Genomic DNA, 25,781 nt, shown 5'->3' on the forward strand with positions numbered 1-25,781 from the left:
TGTATTTTGATTTATATACGAGTCTGGAAATATGTTTTATTTTTAAATAGTGACAAATGATTTTATAAGTTACATGTTTCAATAAAAGTTTTAAATTTCCGCTATTTTTATAGTGGGTCGCTCCGGTGGCCCTAATGTGACTTCCCGGATCGGATCGGGTTACCCGCATCGGTCTGGGGGGTTACATTTAGTGGTATCAGAGCTATGGTTTGAGTCAAGATTTGTCAAGATAGACCGGCCGGTCAAATGTCAAAAATATGTCTGATCAGTACATGCCCCTAGACTGCAATCGTACCTCTCTGAGCCGGAACTCCAGGGCTGAGTCCCTATCTGTATTGAGTAAACCAAAGTTTCTGTCTGCTAAGGCTATATTTGTACAGAAAGGAATACCAGTAACATCTGTCTAAACGCTGTAAAGTATCTCATGAGCCATGTGAGAGTTATTTATCTGAGAATTTCTGACTCGACTCCGTAAATGAAATTGAGATATGTTGTTGCTCTACGAGCCTATTCACGTATCCAATGCTGAATTGATTTCACAAGAATAAAGTTGTTCTGATTATTTACTTGGACTGAGGGAGAATTCTGAAGAGATTGATTACTCGAGAAAATTTTAAATTCTTTTATTGAAATAAGGAAAATTTACAATAAAATGTATGCTCAGCTGGTTAAGGATAAGTGGAGGAATCGTACTTTTATAAAAACTATTGATAGATTTGAAAGAACCGATGGAAGTTTCATTTATGCAATTATGTGACATGAATGAATTTCGAGGACGAAATTTTTTTTAAGGAGGGGAGAATTGTAACACCCCAATTTATGGGCTAAATTTAAGAAAATATAAATTGGTGGATTTAATTTGGTATTTTGAAAGAAATAAGGGATTAAATTGTAAGATTTCAAAGTTGACAGACCGTTTTAAGAAGTGCAGGAAGTTCAGTGGCTAAACTCTTGGTTTAGCCATCTTTAATTATGAGATGTTATAAACCCCCCAGACTCCCGTATGTTTCTGGAAAATTTTCCAGTTTTCCTCTCCCGTTCTCCCTACTTCCAACTCCGATCTACTCGCCGTCCGACCTCCAAACGACAAGCCGAAACAACCATCGTGTTCGTTGTCAACCGAGGAACAAAACCCCTCAAACCTTTCGTCGTGAATCATCGCCGTTCGTCGTGAATTTCAGTCGGAAGTATCGTCGGTAATAACTCGGTTTTTAGTTGGTTTTTCATCGATTCACGACGATTGGGTCATCCGTTTACGACACCTCCCGCACCATCGTGTTCCTTGTGCCGTTCCGAGTCCAACGGTGTTCTCCTTTTTCTCCGGCGACGGCGGCGCGTTGGGAGGTGAACCGGTCAAACTTCCCGATTTGTTGAAATCGAGCTCTCCGCCGTTCAAAATTGTGAACCGAGCTTTGTAAGTATCTCGAAATCGCTCAAAATAATTTTTAGAAATTTTTCCGGGATTTTATCACTGTTCACGCGCCCCCACGCGCCGCCACTGCGCGTGGGGAAGGGAAAAGTGACCGGTTTGACCGGTTTTGGAACTGTTTTGACCGGTTTGACCGGTCACAACCCGACCCGACCCGTTAACCCGACCCGACCCGTTCACCCGACCCGACCCGTTGACCCGACCCGTTGACCGTTGACCCGTTGACCGTTGACCGGAGTTGACCACTGTTGACCAAAACTTTGACCGGCTTTGATCGGGCATTAAACGACCTTTGACTTCGACCGAGTATACCTATCCTGACATTTTTCGACGTTCCAAATCCGATTCCGCTGTCCGTTTTTCAAAATTCGAACCCGAAGGCCTCGAAATTGTCAGTCAAACCCGTTGACTTTGATTTTGACCGAAAATTTCAAATTTCCGAAAAGTCATATTTTATGCTTTCGACGTCCTGAATCCGAATCCGAAGTCCGTTTCGCCAAATTCAAACTTGGTAAGCCATCTTTCACTGATTTATCACCCGATTCGATCCGTTTATCGTAATTAAGCTCCGTTTCTGATATAATTTATGTTGATATGTATCTGAGGAATTATTGGAAGTTGAATTGAAGATCAAAGGCGTTCGAATGGAATTTTTATGGTCGATCAGTATTACACGAAAATCGAGGTAATACTTTACTACCTCTTTATGCTTTATGGAACATGTTGGTATTGATAAATGCATGAATGGAAATGTTTGGTCTCATATGTGTAATTAATGAAGATCTACACTAGGTACGAATACGGTAGAAAGTAGATAACTGAATATGGCTCAGATGACTATTATAAGAAATTGGAGGACGGTTTGAATTAAATTACAAGTTCCGGAATTAAGTAATAAAAGAATTAACCATGGATTGTAGATTATAATTTATCTCATTAAAGGTACTTAGATGATAAATTAAGATAATATTTCGATTAGGGAAAATTACGAAATTACCCTTATGTTGGAAAATGATAAGAATTGTCTCGGGAAGTGGATTAATAAATCTGAGAAGAATTATTGATCTGCTAAAACTATTGATGTGCATAAGAAATGTTAGTTTTACTTGGAAATTATGGAGAACCGGTTTTTAACCCCAAGAAGGTTTATGCAAGATACTAGAAGTGTGTTAAGGGAATTATTTCAAGATCAGAGATTGTTCAAGAAATCAATTAATCATAGGATCTCTAAATTATATTATTTTCGTTAAGAGCTAATATCGAACTTATCTGGTTAAGAAATTACGGAAATGCCCTTAAGAGGTAGAATAGTCTGAGATGACTCTGAATGAGAAAATACTTAGAGGATTCGTACTTAACTCGATTAAGTACGGATTTAATTGTTAAGATCCTGACTTAGTGCTGGAAAATTTATGATATTCCGTTTGTAAAGTATGAGAAGACACTTGACCTGAAAATATTCGAATAATGAGTAAATACTGGAAGAGTAATTTATCGGGGGTATTCTGCTGTCAGAATTGTTCGAAAGGACTGAAGTAAATGATAAGATTGAATTAAATAATAAGATCGGATGGAAGGAAAAGATTGAAATACCGTAGATCTATAAATGACCAAAATACCCCTGTAATGGAAATGACCCAAGAATATCACCAAGCTCATGAATGATTGAATATCCTCGAGTTCTGACATGAATGGAATAAAACTGAACATCAAAATTACCAAAATAACCTTATGGCCTAAATTAAGTAAATGTCTTGGATTAATTAAGGAATCCAAGTAAGCATAGGTATTGGACTACCTTTAAAGGTAATGGAAAATAATTTAAGTGAGTAGATCAACCCTAAAGCTATGTCAATACTTGAATGGCATAGATATTACTGGAACATATGTTCGTCTTCTCAAGTTTGGCTCGATGATGAATCTTGGGAGTATTCAGTTCAGCTCAGATCTAGATCGTATTCAGTACTAAGAATTGGACGTTTGTTCAACAATCAACCACGAAGACCAAATTGAATGGGATGGAAGTACAACATGTATCTGAAATTCAGGAACGTTTGAATTACTCTGGAAAATTCTGAAGTAACTGGAATGGAGATGACTGCTAAATGAAATAGGTAACCTCAATGACTGAGGATTTAGTAAGTGATTTGGATAAGTCTGGAAACTCTGATGAGTTTACGTAGTGTACAATTACAATGGGTTATGAACAAATTAATCAAGTACGTCAACATTTCATGATATTGTGGAAGCGTGGAAATGAAATAAAGTCATTGGAAGATTTATTCAGCGATAATTCCGAAAATGGTCTACGAACAAGAATTTGTGGTATTAAAGAGTAAATACCCTAGAAGGAAAATGAATTGACCAGTCGACATAGATTGTTAAGGTTCTGAATCTTCGTTCTCAAGTTGTTCGATTATCCGATCAATCGACATGGATGTAAAGGATTCTGAATACCCTTCTGATTACGTACAGCTTCTGAAAACTGTCCGAATAAGATAATATCCTGATAATTCACATTCTGAATAACTGATGATTCTGTCAGTTAATGAACTCTTTCAAATAGTGATTCTAAATTCTGATATCCTATCGGTATACTGAATATTCATGTTTCTCTACCTGTTAAGATTATCCAATACCTCTGAATAATATCTGTAAACTCTGGTGTGTTCCCTAATCATATAAATATTTTATCTGATTTCCGACTTGAATTCTGTTATGATCCTGACCTGGATTCTGATCTGATATTGACATGGATTCTGATCTGATACATGACCTGGATTCTGATATGATACTTGACTTGAATTATGTTTTGATTTTTGATATATCCGTTTACGGACGGAACATGTTTTATTGGGGGGTATTGTTGGAGGAAGATTACTTGGAGGTTCCTCGGCTGTGTGCTCAGGGCCTTACTTACCGGTTCCTCGGCTGTGTGCTCAGGGCCTTACTGTTAGTGACGGGGTTGTATGGTTCTGGGGAACCTATACATTTGTTCGTGACGGATGGGGGTATATATATATGTTTTAAAAAGATCTGAAAAGTTACATGGTTTTTGGGAACACACTAGAAAACCTATTCTGATCTCCTGAACTCAGTCATCCGAAATATTTCTCTGAAACAAAAGCTCATTGTCCGTTACCACCTGAAATATCAGTAGGATCTCTGCTCATCATAAAAATCTGTAAATATCTGAACCAATAAGGAAAATATGTTTATCTGTATCTGCACGTTTTTCAGCATCATCTGGTAGTTCTGTATTACTGAGCTTTCCAAAGCTCACTCTATTACTCACCTTTTCAGGTTAAAAGAATTGTACCAGTGCATCTATCGACTTCAGTAAGGGAGTTCTTCCGGCGTTGTTGCAGAGTATGGTACATGTGATTAGGGGGCATGTAATTGTATTTTGATTTATATACGAGTCTGGAAATATGTTTTATTTTTAAATAGTGACAAATGATTTTTATAAGTTACATGTTTCAATAAAAGTTTTAAATTTCCGCTATTTTTATAGTGGGTCGCTCCGGTGGCCCTAATGTGACTTCCCGGATCGGATCGGGTTACCCGCATCGGTCTGGGGGTTACACTCCCATATGAATCCACAATCGGGTATGAATCACTTTCCCAATTCACAAACTTCTGCATCCCATCATCTTTCTTGGCATGATTCATATCAATCCGTTTTGTATCCGGTTCTTCAAAAGGAACCATCCTTTGATCTGGAATTTCAACAACCACCTTAGTAGACGACTGTCCCCCATAACCAACATTACCCCCTTTTCTTGATCCCACCCCTGGGCCAGCCTGCCCCGCTTTTGGCCGATTCGCAGTAGGACTAGCTATCCATTTCTGGGCATCATCCCATTTAGATGGAGCTGGCTTAGAAAACGGACCAAGGGGAACCCTTTGTGGCGCCCGTTCGTTCTTCTGAAACTCAAAGATTGATGTGGACACACTCATATTGTCATGTCCGCTATCATAATCTAAACCAGAATGATCCTCGATGAACTGGTTCCGCGTAGTGCCTAAAGAATGATCCTTTGATCTTCGGTTGCTATCATTCTGCAAAGCAGCCATGGAATCTACTGTTGTGGAAGTGGAACATTCTGGAAGAACACTCACCACATCTACATCTTTGCAACTATCAGAACCACTTTTCCCAGCACAAAAAAGAAAATTAAAATGAAAACCAACAGTCTCCACTCTCTTTCCACTCTCTTCAACTTTTGTTTTTGGCTGACTCTATTTTCATATGCATCAAATGAAAAAATACGTCAAAAAAACATTAAATAAAATAAAATTGAAAATACCTGAATCATCATCAAGGTGAGAAAGTTGAGATCTTAAATCTATTGAAGATTCAACTTGTTCTTCTTCTTCTTCTTCTTCTTGTTGTTGCTTTCTTTTCTTTTCTACTCCTAATAGCATAGTCCTTAGCTTAGCTGGGGAAAATCCACCTCCGCTCTACGCATTTTCACAAAAACAGATTTGATTTTTTTTTTCTTCAGTTACAAATTGATTTGAGTTAAAGATCAGCAAATGAAGATTTGAAAAATGAAATCGAAAACTCCTCTTTCTTTCTAGCTCGCTTTCTCATTTTACCAAAAACAACAAAGAAACAAAGCATTGAACGAAGAAAAAGCCGTTAAAAAAAGAGAGATTTGCGAGAAGAATAAGTACCTGAGGCTTTTGGATTCTTTCGTAATCCATGAAAATGATGATCGATTTGCTTTCACTCAACCACTCCAAAAACAAAAATATAAAAATAGAGGCTAAACTCACTGAACTAGCAGCATTGCAGCTATTATTATGACTACGACCGTGCTTGTTGCTTGAGTGATGAAGAACTATACAGTGAAGGCAATGAAGTTTGTCAGATGTTTCTCTTTCGCCCCTATAAACTGACAAATTTCCTCAGAAATAATTAATATGTTTTGAGTTTCGATTTGTGAACTTTGGATGCAATGGACAGGGGGTCAGATGAAGAAAGTGACAGAAATGATAATTTTTTAAAATGTTAATAAACATTTTTACTATTTTCTGGATAATTAGCCAAATAGTTGTTTTTAATTAGGTATATAAATTATTTTGTTTTAATTATAATTAGATTTTAATAATTGTATAGATTAAAGAATAATTATAAAATAAGAATTATGAAATGAAAGATATATAAAAAAAGTTAAAACATTACTTCAGTTGTATATACTTTTATATTATCAATCATTTGAACTTAAAATCAAGCAGTATTTAAAGTTTAGAATTTAATTTTTGAAGTTTAAAATTTAAAATTTAAATATTTATATAATTCTCATTTTTAAGTTTTGACTTCGCAAACAATATCATATAATGAATATATATTGTTAATAGATTTAGATAATTTTTGAACAGAATCACTTTAGATTATTCGAAAAATAATATTTTTTATTTGAATGATATATTTATTTAAGATTCAAAATTTAAGAGATAGAATTTAAGGTTTATTCATATTAAATATTGATGGAGATTGAGATGGTTGTCGCTTTATGTAGCCAAAGCCATTTCCGTTTGACCGGGGGAAGTTGCTTACGAGACGGATCTTTCATGGCCCGTTTACAACAGTCTAACTACAACTATCCCATTCGCTTCAAGCACAAACTTGTCCCCCGACTAAGTAGATGTCCATGGTCAACGGATACTAATATTAATATAATAAAGTAAATCATATTAATGATCATTAATATTTTTATAATTTTTATTGCTTAATTTAAAATTATTAACATGTAATAAAATAGTCATTTCAATTTAATAGAAAATTTTTAAATATTATAATTTATTTCTTAGATAATTTGACCAACGTTATCGTCAAGTCTAACAATCTTCTGAAGTAATTGACACTAGTGCTATCAAATGCTATTTTCATAAATTTATTGTTTTGATTTTATCGTTATAAATTTTGTTAAATTATATATATATTTTTAAAATCTATATATTTCGCATGATAGAAACATAAATTTTTATTTAACAATAATATTTAGAAAACCTTTAAGATTAAACAATCAAAATTGATCAAATAGTTCAGTTGATTTAATTTTTTCAATTTAAAGGTTCAATTGGGTGCAAACAAAAATATAAGAACTTGTTTTTTTTTAAATGAAAACTTCATGTAAAAAATTAAGAGGCTTACTTCAATGGTGTTCTGGAAAGTTGCAGACATTCATATAGAACTGGAGGTACATTGAGTCCATGAAAAGGGAACTTCGAAAAGCTAAGGATTTGGATGCAAAATTGGCTGGAAAAAAAAGCTTCATGTAAAGGAGTTGATTAAGTTGAAAAATCCTTTGAATCCGAATCAATTGATTTGTTGCTCTAGCAAACCCAAAATTCCCTTGAGAAATCCACGCAATGAATCAAGTTCATCTTCAAAAATCTGGAGAAATTCTAAGGTTCATCCGAAATTGCATCTGGAGAAAAAGAGTTTCTTCAAAGGAGAAAAGGTTAGTCGAGCAGGCGGACTCATTAAAGAGCCCACTCAAATCCACCATTGAAGCTGAACAAAACAAGAAAAAGGCCATGGATGCTTTAACTAATATTTTTATACAAACCGGAATTTCAAGAGGATAAGTTTGTTTAAATTTTACATACACAAAACCCAAATGATCAGAAAAGCTACATCAAGCATCTCAAACAAATTCCGATTACCTGATAAATATATGGTTGAATTTCTTTTTGAACCCGTTTTACTTCAGCATGAAGGGAAACTAACTAAACCAGAGCCTAAATCATTATATATATATGTGTGTGTGTGTATTATATGTTAAAAATCCGCAAATTCTACAAATACCTAGTTTTTCTCAAGAAACCAAGCTATCTACGCTCATGAACTTTCCTTGTACCTGATGTGTATCTTCCATAATCACCAGCAGAGCTTCTGCCTTTAGCATCTGTGTGCTTCTCTTCCTCTTGATCTGTTGCTGATTTTTGCTTACGCAACATATCCTCGGCATGTCGACGCCATAGTGCTTCCCTCTCTTTTCTTGGCATTTTGTTATACCTGGGATCTGGCTTCAGAAGAAGTTTGGCCGTTGACCATGAATTGAGGACTGTTTTACCGCCTTGGGTCTCTTGAGCAGCTGCATCTTGAGTTATGACTTCGGATAACAGAGATCTGAAGTCATTCGAGCATCTCTACAAGAGGCCGAATCAAAGGGTTATGTCAGCTACGATTGTTTAAAAGCAGTTCAACAATATGCATAATAAATCCCTTAAAAGTTACAACAATGTCCTTTCCTTTCGTTTCTTCAACTCATAAACGAGCAGTGTCTTTATTGATATAATGTAGTGGCAAATTTACCTCAAACAGCATTTTTATATGTTCACGGAAGAGCTTCTCCATATCAGATGAATCTAAATCAGGGTTTGCTGCACGTCCTTGAGGATCCTTTTCCAACTTAGACTTTGATTCAGTCCAAGATGCCTAGAAAGATTAATAAAAGAAAGGCATCAACTGTTTGACAGATTCCAAATGAACCAACAAAAGAAAGCATTTAAGAATTTTGGCCTTAATTTGATGTTGAATGATTCGGGATTTTATCCAAGTTATAAAACAAGGAAACAAAAGCAAGTGAGATTTCCACAAAAGATATGGTTATACAAAGTAAATATAAATAAATTCAAAACAACAGTTGATAAAAAAAAAGATGAGAGAGAGAGTGAGAGAGGAGTCGAAAGGTCATGGTTTTTCAGGCAAGGGTAGAGTGGTTCCTGGAGGAGAAACGTGGGCAGCATTCATCGATAATCTCAGTAGGAGGGTGCAGAGTAGTGCTTTATGGGAACGTTTTAGTTATCATGGCAAGGTTATTAAGGTGTTCATTCCGTTTGTTAATAACAGACCTAAATACAAGGAAAATACGTTTGCTTTAGTGCATTTTGCAAGCAAGGAGGATCTGCTTAATGCAAAGGAAAGGATGAATAAAGCCATATTCGATGGGAGGAGAATATCAGTGACGATTGCGAAATATCAGAAGAATAGTTCTACGAGGTGCATGAAGATTGATAGCGTGGAGGGGTATGTAGATTCTGTAGCAGAGGAATCGAAAGGGAGAAGATTCGTATCTCCAGTTGAAAATGTAGGGATGAAGGAGTTGATGAATAAGTTTCACGATGGTAGGACATACAAGGATACGGTAGTGGGGGTTAAGAGGAACGCGAAAAAACCTTTGGAAGTTTTTATTCCAATGGAGGAAAGGCTATGGCTCACTTCGTCTTTAACAGGCATTTGCAAGGCGAATTTTGAAGTTGATTACAAAAGGCATTATGGAATGAGGGCTTCAATGTCAAGGTGGTAAGGTGGGGTTATGCAAAAAAAGCATGTTTGTTAGTTTTCCAGACAGTGGAGGATAAAGAGGCAGCGATGGAAGATAAGTGGGAGGCTCTATCCTTCTGGTTCGAAATGCTGGAGCCTGTTACGGAAGATGGGTGTGTTCCATTAGCTTACTGTGCAATTTCCATGATAGGTGTTCCATTAAACTGCTGGTCGGTTTCATTCTTTACAAGCATGGCATCGAGATGGGGCAAGCTAGTGAAGATACAGGAGCAAACAGACCAAAGGGAGGATTGCAGAGTGGCGCATATCCTGCTGAGGGTTGAGAGCCCGTTTGATATTCCTTCCCATGTCACCATTAACACGTATGAAAGGTCGTTCGTTATTAAGATTAAGGTAGAAGGCAGTGATGATTTTTTTCCTGAGTGAGCAGATGTGGTTGAAGAGAAAGAATCAGTCGATCCTTGGGAGGAGAATTCGTCGGACTGGAACCAAGTGGATGTACAGAACAGTGTAGATGCATGGGTTCGGGATACACAACAAGGGGGTAACACGGACATCGAGGGGAGTTTGAAAAAAATAATAGGAACAAAAAACTTTCGGCTGTTGAATTCTGTGGTGAGGATACAGCAGCAGTTGTTCCCATCCAGCACAAAAGCATTGGAGGTCCAACTTTGGGGCATGATAATGTTGACCAAGATTCAAGACTAAAGGTGGATACATCTTCTTTAGGGGAACATGTGGGACTTGGGTTGAGGAAAGGAGTGGGCCTAGAATCTGAAGCCAAATTGGATGATAATTTGGATTCTAATACGCTTATGCAGAAAATAATTCCTGCAGGTCCTGTTTACAATTTAAAGTGGACTGCTGGAGGAAAAGGAGATATTATGGGCAGGTATATTCCACTGTTAAATAGGGAATTAAATATTCATGCTGGAGATGTGTTACAGGCAGAAGTGAAGTTAGATAAGGTACTTACAAGTGGGGAAGAATCTGAGGTGGAAATTGAAGTCCCAACCATGGAGTTCGTTAAAAACAAGCTACTGGAGGACAATCCAGATAACAGTGGAGATGTGAATCAAACAGAAAATTTAATGTTGGTTGGGTCCAATGCATCTAAAAAATGGATTTCTAGGGGAAGATCGGTTGACCGGTTTAAATCTTCTTCATCTATTAAGAGTGAACCGATGGAGAGGAGAAGAATTCTCAGTTTCAAAAGGGTGTATAAAAGGTCAAGGGAGAGAAGACACTGGTTCGGTGATCAAAGTGTAATTCCGAAAAAAGAGGGAGCTCTAGATAGGCACAAGGAGCAAAATTTGGACTTAAGTTCAGCTCATCCTGTCAATGCAGTAGCAGATTTTAATGTGGAATGCTGCGTGGAATCTACTATGAAGAGACATGAAGCTGACAGAAATTTGGATAATTTGTTTGAAGGGTGGCTTTCAGATGGAGACAACTATAACTTCAATTCCAAGACTATCAACAGAAGTGTTAAAAGATTATTGTTAAGGGATGCATTAGATCAAGTTAGCATTTCAACAGTTTCTTCTCCAGCTTTTTCGGTTTTTATGGAGGAAGCACTTTCTACTTGGGAAATTAGTAAGCTATTGGGGGTTTCTTTTAAGGAAGGGAAGTCAACCTTTTTGGAAAAAATCATTAACTTGGAGAAAGTTTTAAGACAAGTCTGATGGTGTTGTTCTTCTGGGATGTTCAGGTTGTTGACTATTAAATGATGAATAATAATTTAGCCATTATTACATGGAATGTTAGGGGTTTGGGAAGAAAGGAAAAACAGAGAGCTGTTCAGAATTTGGTTTTAAAGAATCGACCTTTAATTCTTCTGATGCAAGAAACTAAATTGGAGAAGGTTCAGAGTTATTTTTTAAGGAGTGGTTTGAATACCCTCCAAGGGTTTGTCGAATCTCCAGCAGTGGGTTCCCCTGGAGGATTATTGAGCTGTTGGGATGAGAGTTCGTTTGAATTGGAAGATCATGTTATTAACAGAAGGTTTATTTCCATTTTCGGGAAATTTCGATCAAACCAACTTAGGTGCGGTTTTATTAATGTCTACGGGCCTAATGTTGAGGAAGAGAAAGTCAGTTTTTTTGAAGAACTAGCTGATTTCATTAATGGACAGAGTATTCCTCTTTGTGTGAGAGGAGATTTCAATGTCTATTTATCAGAAGTAGAGAAGATTGGAAGAGCTAAAAACAGAATTTCAATGGGGATTTTCAGTCATTTTGTTCAGCACACAAGATTAATTGATTTACCTTTGAATGGGGGTAGGTTCACATGGTACAACAATCAGGATATCCCCACTTTTGTTAGATTGGACAGGTTCTTAGTGGATGTTCATTTCTTGGAAGCTTTTCCTGATATTGTTCAAACTTTACTCCCTAGGGCTGTGTCAGATCACTATGCTATCTTTCTTAAGAATAGAAGAGTTAGTTGGGGTACAAAACCTTTCAAACTCTTTAATTATTTGATGGACGAGGATGGCTTTGAGTAACTTGTTAATTCTACTGTTAAAGACAGCAAGAGAAAAAAGAACAGAGTTGGTATTCTGGCAGGTCTGAAAACAACCAAACTGGCAATAAAAACATGGGCAGGTAGAAGAGACCAATTTCCAGCAAAGGAGATTACTGAATTAGAAACAAGAATCCACAAGGCAGAGGAAAATTTCCAGCAGTTGCAAGACTCAAATGGAAGAGAACAAGGAGCTGAATTGTCTTCTATGAGAACAGAATTATGGAGGCTGTATAAAATTGAGGAACAGATTTGGTTTCAAAAATCTAGATCGAAATGGGTGGAACAAGGGGATCACAATACAAGATTCTTTCATACATGTGCTTCAGTTACAAAGAAGAGGAATCGCATGTGTGCTCTGAATGTTAATGGTGAGATTATTCAAGATCCGACTATTATTAAAGCTAGTGTCAGGGACCATTTTTTCAAAATTTATAACTCTAAGTCTACCTTGGAAGTTGAAGATATGAAGCTGAATTTTTCCAGAATTTCAGAGGAACAAAGTCTTCTATTAGAAAAAGAGTTTTCGGAGGAAGAAATTTGGGACTATTAAATCGTGTGATAGCAACAAAGCTCTCGGGCCGGATGGTTTTAATATGGGTTTTTTTAAAAGATTTTGGTCTATCCTCAAGGTAGATATTCTGAAATATTTCCACAATTTTTATTTGGGGAAAGATTGAGAACATGGGATAAATCACACTTTCATTACTTTAATCCCAAAGGTGGCCAACATTGGTGGTTTAGATGATTATCGACCTATTAGCCTAGTAGGAGGGTTGTACAAGATTCTTTCAAAGTGTCTTTCGAGGAGATTAAGAAACTGTATTAATGATATAATCAGTCCTACACAGTTTGCCATTATCCCAGGTCATCAAATATTGGATTGTTCTCTTATAGCTAATGAGGGGGTAGACTTCTGGAGGAAAAAAGGACTTAAGGGATGTGTATTTAAGGTGGATTTCAGAAACACCTATGATACAGTGGACTGGTCTATACTTTTTCTAGTTATGGAGAAAATGAGTTTTGGAACCAAATGGAGTAATTGGATTAGACAGTGTGTTACAATAGCTTCGGTTTCTGTTTTGGTCAATGGGGTACCTATTGAGGAATTTCCAATGGCAAAGGGTCTTCGTCAGGTTGTTCTCTTTCTCCTTTGCTTTTCAATTTAGTTGGGGAACTTCTAAACCTACTACTTTTAAAGGCAATATCTGAACGGTTGTTTTCTGGTTTGCAAATTGGTAGAAATGAGACTGCTGTTAATTTTTCTCACTTGCAGTTTGCAGATGACCTTATAATTTTCTGTGGTGCTTCGAAGAAGCAGATTTTAAATGTCAAGAGGGTTCTTAGAGTCTTTGAAATCATGTCTGGACTTCAACTGAACCTAAAGAAAAGTAGATTATTTGGTGTCAATGTGAGTCAAGAGGAGATTGAGGAGTGGGCAGGAACAATTGGTTCTTCTGTTGGGTTTTTTCCCTCTGATTACCTAGGGCTTCCTCTTGGTGCAAAAAGGAATTCTTCATCACTTTGGGATCCGATTGTTCAGAACTTCTATAAAAAACTTGCTAGTTGGAAAGCTGCCACTCTTTCTTTGGCAGGGAGGTTAGTTTTGGTCAAGTCGGTTCTTTGCTCACTACCAACCTATTATTTGTCTCTATTTAAAATCCCCTCCTCGGTTAATTCTAAACTTAATTCCATTATTTCTAAGTTCTTATGGGGAGGTGGATTGGAGAAAAACAAGATTCATTGGGTTAAATGGTCCTCTGTGTGCAAGCCTAAGAATGAGGGAGGTTTGGGAGTGATAAATCTTATCAATATGAATAGAGCCCTTTCGGGAAAATGGTCTTGGAGGTTTGCTAATGATAGGAATGTTGTTTGGAGGATGGTGATATGCTCTAAATACAACCTTGAATCCTCCTCATGAATGTTTAATAGCAAAGTTCCAACTCAAGCTTCTTGGATTTGGAGTTCAATGGTCAATAATCATTTTAAAGATGATTCATTTGGCTCCAAGTTTCGTATTATGTGCAGAATTCAAGTGGGTGATGGTGAGTTGATTAGGTTTTGGCAAGACATTTGGCAGATTGGGAATATGAACAATGGGTAAATTTGATGTCAATTATTTCGAATTTCTGTCTGTCTAAAGAGGCTTCTGATGGACTGATCTGGAAAGGAAATGGGGCTGGTGTCTTTTCTGTTAGCTCGTGTGTGAAGGTGTGTTCATCGGGTTCCCAGGAAGTACAGTTCTGGAAGAACATTTTGTGGAAAGGTTTGGTGCCTCCAAGAGTAGAGATCTTTATGTGGCAGGTGGTACTTTAAAAGCTGCCAGTGAAGACAGAATTGGTTAAAAGAGGAATTACGGGAATTGAAGATGTTTACTGCCCTCTTTGTAAATCGGTGGATGAATCTTCTTCTCATTTATTATTCTCTTGTTCTATTGTGTGGTCAATTTGGAACAAATTCATGCAGTATTGGAGCATAAGTTCGGTTATTCATGTCAATGCGCAAAGCTTTCTCCTAGCGTGGGAAGATTTAAACACTAAATCTGTTATTTGGAAGTTTATTCCTGGTGCTGTTATTTGGATTGTTTGGAAAGTCAGGAATGCCATTGTTTTGTAAGGGAAAGAGTTAGACAAGACTGACTTATTTTTCTTAGCAAGATTTAGGCTTGCTTCCTGGTTCTTAGCTAAGTATTAAGATTCTTCTATCTCTAAGGACTTTCTTATCTGTGACCCATCCATTGGGGATTCTTGTATCCCCCATAACGATTCTATTATCACTACGATCCCTTGGTCACCTCCTCCTAAGGGTTTTATCAAATTGAATGTGGATGCAGCTACCAGTGGGGATTGGAAGAGAAGTGGAATTGCTGGAATTCTACGAGATGATGCTGGTATGTTTCTAGGTTCTTTCAATGAGGCTTCAGGTCCGGGTCCACCTACTATGATGGAGCTAAAGGCTATTCAGAAGGGATTATATTTTTTTGATTCATTGAAAGGAAGTATTAAGGGTCGGTTGATTATTGAAACTGATTGTAAAATGGCAGTAGATTGGGTTAAGAATGGTGTTATTTGTTCTGAGATGTATGTCTTAATTGTCAGGGATATAGCTGGAAGGCTGAGAGATTTGGTGGGTGTAATTAGATGGGTTGCTGGAACAGCCAATATGGAGGCAGATGCTCTAGCTAAGGCTGGTATAGGCTAATTCAGTGTGGTTTTTAGAGGTATTTTATGTTGGATCTTCGGGTTTTTTGTTAGGGTTTTTTATGTTGTTTTAAATCTTATGTATCTTTTTCTATTAATGAAGTATAAGGCACTCTTTTCCTCCTTCCTCTGATTAAGGAAATCATTTTGAGTTCCATTAATCATGAAGGGGGTTTTTAATGAGGCCTTCAATTCTTATAAAAAAAATAACAGTTGATTTCGTATTGTATCATCTGGAAAATTGTTAGAGAAAAGTACATACCAGGGGATCTTTAATTGTTTCCACAAGCAAAACTTGAAAAGATTAAACTGCCTCCTTCCTGCGAACTTTAAGCCGCACCCTTTCCATTTCTTGTTCTTCTCTCTCTTTCCTTTTACGCAACTCTCTCTCTCTTTCCTTTAGTTTATCCTGTTGCGGAACAGGACAAACTTACATTACCAGTTTGCTTATGCCAGAAAAGATAGAGGGAGAGGGAGAGAGAAATTATACCTCCTCCTCTTTTCTCACTTTCTCCTTTCGCTCTGCTTTCTCATCTACGGCTTTGAGTTCAGATATGTACTCATTAAACAAAACCTCTCGATCCTCATGCTTAACAGATTTATACCTTGGATCATTCCTCAAGCTATCCTTCACCTGAAACAACAAAAAGAAAAAGGTAAGAAAATGGGTCATATTTTTCATCATATTTATTAAAGGTAATAGGAACCAATTCTCTTTATCTTTTACATGCTCGCAGACTTGCAAACATGAGCAACCCAATGAAGATGCAAAAGATATGCAAGATGCCCAAATGTTGAGGAACATACTCTCCAAAAGGTAGGAAGAAAACCACTAACCAAATGTCCTAATTTAAATTGCACATACCCTGGACCAACGGGAATTAACATTGATATCTCCTTTCTCTTTAAGCATGGCCTTAAAACTAGAAGAAGCAGCAGCACGAATGGCTCGAGCCTTGTCTTCAGCTGCTCTCTTCAAAAGAACCCTGAGATAGAAGCAGAGACATTTCTTAACCAGTTCAAGAAAAGTACAGGAAGAAATTCAGGCATTAACCATTCAAACCAAAAGAGATATAAGCCTAAAGGACACGCCCAAATTGAATCTTAGAATCTGGTCTCTAGCCTAGTACCTGCTGACAAATGTTGCCTCTTTTTTTTTTATAAGAGACAAATGTTGCCTTCAATGTTATTATTAGAACACCTCCTCTGTCTAGAGTCAACTGAACAAGTTCAACATAAATTAAGTATTGGAATCAAAACATACCACATGCGATTATAATGGCATGACACATGTTGCACAGAGAGAACAAAACAACAAATTGGATATAAGCAACAGATATAACTAAGACATTTAACTTACTTCAAAACAAAATGAAGGCACAAGGGAAAAGAAAGAAAATAATATGTTGTAAAAGTCAAAGAAACCAAAAATTTGGAGCTATTAGTAGATAAGAAAGGCTAAAAGCTTTTCAATGTCTTAGAGGAATAGTCAAGTAGCTCTCTCTCATTAGTGCCAACCTTCTGCATAAAGCACAAACACTAAATAAAAATAATGATCCGAGTCTATCCTAGTAATATTACCTTTCATTTAATAGAAGTTCCCGATCCTTACGGTCCAAAACCTCAAATCGTGGATCACTTGCCCATTTTCTTTTGAAAGACTGATAATTGGTGTTGTGATCAATATCCTTTAGAATAGAAAAATCAGCTTGTAAAAATCTACAGTTTGGCAGTTTCAAAGAAAGATTTTCAACATATGCAACAAAAAATGACACTGAATTTTGGACAATTAAAGAAACCTCTGATGCTTCATCCAGCAACTTCTTAAATCCTTCTACTGCAACCTTCTGAGCTGCTCGTTTTTCTCTGCATTCCTCCTCAGCTCGTGTCTTAACATAGTGTTCAAATAAGGATCTCCTAGCAGAATGACTTGGAATAGCCTGCAACAGGATGCACTTTTAGAAATTAAAACTCAATAGTATGACTTCATAATGAAGTACATCAAATAGGAAAACTAAATTTGTTACCAACTAAAAGAGCATGCAACAAAGAGAAGGCACATCTTAATTATTAACAGCAAAATAAGATCTCTTCATTTGCATACTTAAGCGATCATTTTATCATAATTAAGAATGACATATAGTTCAACGGCTAGGATTATTCCTTTTTCTCGTTCAACAACATTCATATGATAACTGTTCAAGGAATTCCAGAAGCAGGTAAGTTCCCTATAACTATGAAGAAAAAATAATAGATAATCTTTAGCCTCAACAAACCTTAAAACGTGGATCAAACACTATCTTTGGGAGTTCTTTTTCCCATTTTGAGAATGGTGCGACCCCCAGTTCATTGAGCATTTCCTGTGAATTTCACTAGCATGATAAACAATTCACTCCAGCTACAAGATCGGATGGCAGTAATAAAACCAAGGATAATCAAACTTGAGAATATACAACAAAATATGGCACTATAGATACCTTAAATTGCATAATACACACTTCCTTAGAAGGTCCAGTGACTGCATCCTCATAATCTGAGGAGGAATCAGATATGTTACCATCCCCGTTGTCATCTTTTAGCTTATCTCTGTTGTTCGTGCTCTGCAAACCTTTAACATCAACAACTTTTGAGCCATTTAAATCATTTGCTGCTGTTACTGGCATAACAGGAACAGTTGAGGTAGAAGGAGCTCCAAAATCTTGCAACTTCTTAATTAAATCCAGTGCAGATGAGGAACCAGGCACCACCTGACGTTCTTAAAGGAATGGTATCACGGCCACCAGTGTTAACAGCAGGAGCACTCAAACTTACTGGCGTAGATCTTTTTTCTGCCACTACATCAGTAATTGATACTGGCGCTGCATGCTCCTTTGATACTTCACTATCTTGTTTCTTTCTCAACTCTGTAACTTCACAAGGGATCTGCCAGCTACTAATCTGATAGATAAAAACACAATGAGAAACGGGAAAATATCCATAAGTAGGAAATAAGTTCAATCAGCATAACAGTTTTAGCAATGTCCAATATTTGTTTCCTTGAAAATTCACTCGAATCCTAAAAGGTGATTATAAAACTAGGCTCATAAGGATGAAGATAATGTAAAATCTGGGATACACATCATCAAAAGCAAAATGGAGGTAAAAGGAATACAGCACATAAACATCATTATCTGCTCATTTGAAAATGCACAAGGCTTGATGAATGTGGCAATTTAGACATAAGTAAACTCCATTATGCATTGGTTATTATGTTGTCTTCAAACAGCAAAGCATTTTACTGTTAAAGCAATTAATGACTAATCTGTATATAGTTCCCCTTATTAAAGGCCAAGCAACTGGCATTTCTTTCACATTACATTTATAGAAGTACTTTGAATAAATAGACTAAGGTTCCTAAAGAAATTGTCAATTTGATGGCACATTTCACTTTCCTTTACACTTTAAGGTTTAGGAACAGCACACTATTCTTCCCAATTGTGGCCATATACCAGCAACAATTTTACAGAGCATTTCACAGCAACTATAGCAATATAGCCCTGGATCTTCTGTTTCCCAAATTTTAGAACAATCACAATCCTTGTTGCAGCAACTTCTTAATTCTTAAGGCCCGACCAGTGCAAATCAAAATTCCAGACGAAATTTTTTTCATTTATAACCATAAACCATAAAGTCCCTTATCCATGTTGATCGGACTCTTCATTTTTCATGAAGTACCCGTATCAGGCACTTGAATATGAGGATATGACCTCCAAGGATCTTAGAAATATATGGAAAGCTTAGAAAAGTCTAACCATACCTGTGTCCAACAGTTACACCCGAGTACAAGTAACATAGTCCCTAATAGTTTCACTTCTAACCCACTGAATTCCAGACACAACTCATTCATATCCTACAAGCAACTGTGTTTTGCACTGACTTAAGAGTGCACATTAAAAAAGAACACACACACATATATATATGGCAGAAGAGCATGTCATTGTTCTATTAACAGGAAAAAAATTCACACTAACAATTCCATTAAACAAGCCCATCGGAGTAAAACAGGTTAGAGATGTGAATTAAACTGGACGCACTACCTTGGTTTTGCTGTTGCAGTAATATTTTTGCCATCATTTGTGGTAACTAGTGCCCAATCCGTTCCTGCCAATTGCTCCCTATAAAAAAGGGACATGACATTTAATATGAAATTCTACTAAGAATGGCACTTTCTCAAGACAGTAAAATGATATCCAACACACAAAGGGTTGACTGGAATATAGCATATTAAATAACTATATGATATTTTAAACAATAATACCCAATTTGAAAATACCGATTAATAATATTACAAAAGAATTCAAGAATAATATAATATTCTATTAAATTTCAAATAATACTAAAAATAAAATGTAACTCATTCTTAGGGAATACTTTAAAAAATTTCTAGTAGAATAAGAAAAATTTAAATGTAACTTATTCTATTCCCAATTTTACAGTTACTTTTAGGTATATTTAAAAAAATATATAGTTACTTATTATATCTCCAAATTTACAGTTATTTTTAGAGAATATTTACAAAACCATACAACAATAGAACAGTAAATAAATGAATATTTTTGAAGTTTTATTTAGTATTTTACATTTTTATGGTGTTCTGAAGGTAACTGAGGGACTGTTTTCTGGACTGCAATTTGGAAGAAATGAGACGGCTTTTAATTTATCTAATCTGCAATTTGCAGATGACTTAATTATTTTCTGTGGAGCTTCGAAGAATCAGATTTTAAATGTTAAGAGGGTCCTAAAAGTGTTTGAACTGATTTCTGGCCTTCAATTGAATTTGAAGAAAAGCATATTATTTGGTGTTAATACGGCTGCGGAGGAGGTTGAGGAGTGGGCCTCGTCTATTGGTTGTGCAGTTGGGAATTTTCCCTCTGAATATCTAGGTTTGCCTCTCGGTGCATCTAGGAATTCTTCCTCTCTTTGGGATCCGGTGGTTTTACAATTTAACAAGAAGCTTGCAGGTTGGAAATCGAACACTCTTTCATTGGCAGGGAGGTTAGTCTTGATTAAATCGGTTCTCTGTTCACTTCCAACCTACTATTTATCTCTGTTTAAAATTCCTTCCTCGGTTAATTCCAAACTCAATTCCATAATGTCTAAATTCCTATGGGGAGGTGGAACGGATAAAAACAAGATTCATTGGGTCAGCTGGTCCAATGTGTGCAAATCTAAGGAGGAGGGAGGTTTGGGAGTGTTGAATATTATTAATATGAACAAAGCTCTACTGGGGAAATGGTCTTGGAGGTTTGCTAATGAAAGGAAGGCTGTTTGGAGGAGGTTGATATGTTCAAAATACAATCTGGATCCCTACTCTTTACTGTTCAATAGCAAGATACCAGCTCAATCCTCTTGGATTTGGAGTTCAGTGGTTAATTCTCATTTTAAAGAAGACTCATTTGGCTCAAAATTTCGAAGTATGTGCAGAACTCAAGTTGGTTGTGGTCAGTTTATCCGTTTTTGGCAGCACAAATGGGTAATGGACTGCCCTCTGAAGGTCTCTTTCCCAAGGCTGTTTGCTATCTCTTCAAATCAGAGTGGTAAATTGATTGATTTCGGCGAGTTTAGTTCTTTAGGCTGGATTTGGAATATTCGATTGAGGAGGAATTTGGCTGATTGGGAATTTGAACAGTGGACTAATCTGATGACAATCATTTCTAATTTTTGCTTGTCTAAAGATGCCAGCGATGCTCTGATCTGGAAAGGGAAAGGGGATGGTGTTTATTCTGTTAATTCATATGTGAAGATTTGTTCCTCGGTTTCTCAGGTGAACTCTTTTTGGAAGAAAATTTTGTGGAAAGGATTGGTGCCACCAAGGATTGAGACTTTTATGTGGCAGGTGGTCCTTCAAAAACTACCAGTGAGGACTGAACTGGCTAAAAGAGGGGTTTCGGATATTGTAGATCTTTCATGTCCTTTATGTAATTTGGTGGATGAATCCCTTCTCATTTATTTCTCTCTTGTTTTGTCGTGTGGTCTTTGTGGAATAAATTTTTGCAGTATTAGAGTATCAGTTCGGTCTTTCATGGAAATGCGCAAAACTTTCTTCTAGCTTGGGAAGATCTAAATTCCGGTTCTACTATTTGGAACTTTATTCCGGTTGTTGTTATGTGGACTGTTTGGAAAGCTAGAAATGACATCGTCTTCGATAGAGGGAAGTTGGATCAAACTAATTTATTTTGCTTAGCTAGAGTAAGGCTTGCATCTTGGTTCCTAGCTAAGTTTGTAGATTCGGTCATTTCTTTGGATTCCCTTATCAGTGACCCTTCCCTTGGGGATTCATGTTTCCCTCCAAACAAATCAATTGTCTCTACCATCCCGTGGTCCCTCCCTCCTAAGGGCTTTGTTAAATTGAATGTGGATGCAACTACTAGTTCTGACTGGAAGAGCAATGGAATTGCAGGTATCCTAAGAGATAAAGAAGGTCGACTTTTAGGTTCTTTTAAGACGGCTTCTGGTCCAGGTCCACCTATTCTGATGGAGTTAAAGGCTGTTAAGGAGGGTTTAAATTTCTTTCACTCAGTGAGAGGAGGTATTAAGGGTCGGTTGATTATAGAATCAGATTGTAAAATGGTAGTGGATTGGATTATGGATGGATCTTGTTGTCTATGCCTCCATTGTTAGGGAGGTAGCTGTTAAACTCAAAGAAGTCGAGGGAGTTATTAGATGGGTGGCTAGGACAGCCAATATTGAGGCTGATGGGTTGGCTAAGTCTGGTATTGGTTAATTTTTCTTTGTTGTTGGGATATTTTATTTTGGGTTTTTAGGTTGTTTGTAAGGGTTTTATCTTATTATTGTATCTTATGTATCTTTATTAATAAAGTTTAAGGCACTCTTTTCCTCCTTCCTCCGATTTAGGAATTCAATATGAGTTCCTTAAATCATGAAGGGGGTTTTTAATGAGGCCTCAATTCCTATAAAAAAAAAGTAATTAACTGTATATCTCTTTCAGCAATGTCAATATTACAGTTCTGACTGATGATATATGCCACATAGCAACTTGTGGATGTGAAAGTAAAGAACTTACACAGAAACTGGAGTTGGCTGCACAGTAACTTGATCAGGCTGCACACAGAAGTGAAAGAAAAAAGAAATTGGCATTAATTTGAATTAGCATCTGAGAAGCCACCAGAAAATACAGATGCCAGGGCAAATTGATCATAGAAAATTTTCTATACAGAAGAACCACAGAAACTGATTTTTGACTTCAAGACAGCTACTAGTGGAGAGCCAGAAATAATATCATATATACTTCACAAGTACACACAAATGCGAATATGCAAATATTTTTAGTTTTATATCAACTTAATCAATGTGGAATTTTCTGATTAACTTAAACAGTATCATATGATTAATGTTTGATACTCCAACATTTTCTGGCTGTTCTATTGTAAATGAAATTTCCTATAGCATCCATTAAAGAATGCTAATCAGCCAATATTTGGGAAATTTGTTGAAAACCGTATCAGTCAATTAAAATGCCTACAATCAAAAAACTGGTTCACCCCAACAAAGTTACTAATAGAAAACATATGCATGCATATCCACATGTACCTCCTCTTTAAATCCAGCAGGTTTGTCATAAGTCGACTCTCCTGTTAATGCATTATAGTAATAAATAACCCCCATGTCAGTCTTATGGGCGGTCCAGACATCAGATTGTTCACTGAAAGCAGTTTCAGCTTTGGTGCTAACATCATGGACTAGTTTCCTATTATCTGCAGAACCCCATTAAATACGAATGAATAAAAAATTAACTTCATGATGCAATAATGAAAGTTAAACAGTTCTTACATTGTTAGTTGATCAGTAATCTAGCATGGAAACCCTGAGCGTACCAATTCCTTGAGGTAATCCTGCCTGGATTGCCGATGGTTGATTAGCAAGAGCAGCAGTAGATGGTGCAAAAGGACTCATTCCCAGAGGTCTAACACCAGGAGGTAGAGAATCAGATGATGGTGCAGGAAGAGGCATACCACCTGATGTTGAAGGAAAGGGTCCAGGATAAATAATAGGGTAAGGCACAAACGGAGGCCTGGGAAAGCCACCTATTGGATGATGTTGCATCCAAAATCCACGTGGGGAAGAAACCATAGGAGCTAAGGATGCATAGGGAGGATATGTTTGTTGGACAGCTGGATTTAATGAAACAGGAGCACTGGGTCCAGGAACTGCAGGAGAGGGATAATCAGCAGCAGCCGAGGCAGTAATCTTCTGGACAGATGGTACTAACCCAGGGTGTGCTGGTGCTCCTGGAGTTCCAGAAGATCCACTACACATGGGGAAAGATGGAGTGGCAGGCATCCATGAAGTTATAGGAGCAAAATTCGGAGTGGTAGATGCATTCACTGTAAAATTTGAAGAGTTATGGACCGGCATTTGGCCAGGCTGAGAAATAGTTAACGCAGATGATACAGGAGCAGCTTGTGTACCAGTGGCTGGTGTATCCTGCAATCAGCAAAAAAGTTCCAACTTGCAAGACAGTGGCACAAAAGAACTCCATATCAAATCCGTTCTGTAGATGCATAAGCAATTGCTAGACACCATTTTGCAAGCAGTGAAGTACTAAATTGAGATTGGGATTGAAAGAGATTGCACATAATTCAAAGGCTGAACGGGAACCATGTTAGGAAGTACTGAACTAATACCAACTACAGCTATAACTGCATTCAGAATCCATTCAATGAAATCTGATGACAACAAATAGAGCTTAAAATTGAGGCATACTGTTTATTTCCTACATATTTTAAATTCCGCAAAATTCTATGTCACGTCCACCATTCGAAAATATTCTTGACACCGCAAAGCTTCCTAAAAATTGCTACAAACAATCCAAACTTGCGGAAAATCCCTACTAGCTGTAGGTCAAAGAGTAATGAGCATTGAAATTTTTGAAAACTTAACCCGAGTATGACAAAGTGAAATTACAATTCAGTACTTTTATCATTGTCTTACAGATTTAGCGGGTTGATTTTGTGCATTCTGAACCAACTGAGGATTTGGAGAAAAGGAAAAGCTTGCAGAACTCGACAAGGCTCCTTGCGGAACTGGTACAGGAGGCTGCATTATCGATGAAAAAAACTGAAGGAAGAATTTGAATGATGATACAAGCAAAGATACCTGGAGGAGGACCAAGATGAACGGGATCAAATACAGTAAAAGTGTATAAAATAAACAAAATGAAACTAAAAAAATAAAACCATATCGACAGTCAATTAAATCAGAATCACTAGATTGCGTGATTATTCATCAATTTTTTCCTTTGGAACAATAAGTTTGAACATTGATAAACAAAATTACGGATGATTCAAGTAAATAACTTACAGGATTCTCTGAGACAACCGAGAAACCTTCATTCGAATCCGTCTTGGTATCAAAAGGAGGAAGAGAGACGATGGCTTTAGCCAAGATCCAAATAGAGTATTAGGGTTAGGGTCTGAGGCTTTGGAACTAAACAAGTAGAAACTAAAAGGAAAAAGGATATTAAATTACTCACCGTGTCGCCGTTGTATTTCTCTTTAACGTTAGTAGGAATTTTACGTTACTCGTATATAGGGATGGCAACGGCCCGGGTTCGGTATTGGTTCCTCGTCTCCGTTTTCGTATAAAAAATTTGTATCTGTTTCCGCTTAAAAAATCATGGAGATTTAAACGGAGATTCACTTCGGGTAATCGGGAAAACCATGGGAAAATAGGTATCTTCGTTTAGCATAAGCGGTTATTTAAACGAGTATCGGGTCGGATATATATATATTTAAATTAAATATATAAATATTATATATATATATATATATTAATTTAATTTAAATTTAATTTATAAATATTATATATATTTTTTAATTTAATTTAAATTAAATTTATTAGTATTATATATATAATTATTATTTTTAATATTTATCGGGTCGGGTATCGGGCCGGGTATCGAGCCGGATAATTAGGTAATCGGGCGGAGATTACCAAACCCGTCCCTATCCCTGTCCCCGTTTAGCATAAACGGTTTTTCCCTGTCTCCGTCCCCGTTTAGCATAAACGATTTTTCATCATCCTCGTTTAATTCGATTTTCGATTTTTCCTGTCGGATTTAGGTTTTTTTATCATCTCTACTCCTATATATATAAACTATATACTTAATCATACAATTATCGTTTTAATTTTGTTTTAACTATACAATTATTTTCTTTCAAAATCATAACTAATAATATTTTTTATTTTATTTTAATCATTTATCATTAAAATATTAACATAACTACTAACGTAATATTTTTTGTTTTTCAAAAATAATGTGGCACTA

The 25,781-nt window shown here is 36.6% G+C and overlaps 1 protein-coding gene and 1 pseudogene across 1 annotated transcript; both read right to left on the reverse strand.

Moving 5' to 3' along the window:
• Nucleotides 1-360: 360 nt before the first annotated feature.
• LOC120118205 lies at nucleotides 361-6,347 on the reverse strand. The gene is made up of 4 exons (XM_039138321.1): nucleotides 6,110-6,347; nucleotides 5,740-5,893; nucleotides 4,994-5,589; nucleotides 361-366 (listed from the first exon to the last, which is right to left on the reverse strand). The coding sequence occupies exons 1-4, from the start codon at nucleotides 6,137-6,139 to the stop codon at nucleotides 361-363; spliced, it is 786 nt and encodes a 261-aa protein (XP_038994252.1). The 5' UTR covers nucleotides 6,140-6,347.
• A 1,761-nt stretch (nucleotides 6,348-8,108) lies between these two features.
• On the reverse strand, nucleotides 8,109-24,941 carry LOC120118104 (annotated as a pseudogene).
• Between the last annotated feature and the right edge of the window lie 840 nt (nucleotides 24,942-25,781).

The sequence above is a fragment of the Hibiscus syriacus genome, unplaced genomic scaffold (assembly GCF_006381635.1).
Source record: "Hibiscus syriacus cultivar Baekdansim isolate YM2019G1 unplaced genomic scaffold, ASM638163v2 tig00110327_pilon, whole genome shotgun sequence".
Classification (NCBI taxonomy): Eukaryota; Viridiplantae; Streptophyta; class Magnoliopsida; order Malvales; family Malvaceae; genus Hibiscus; species Hibiscus syriacus.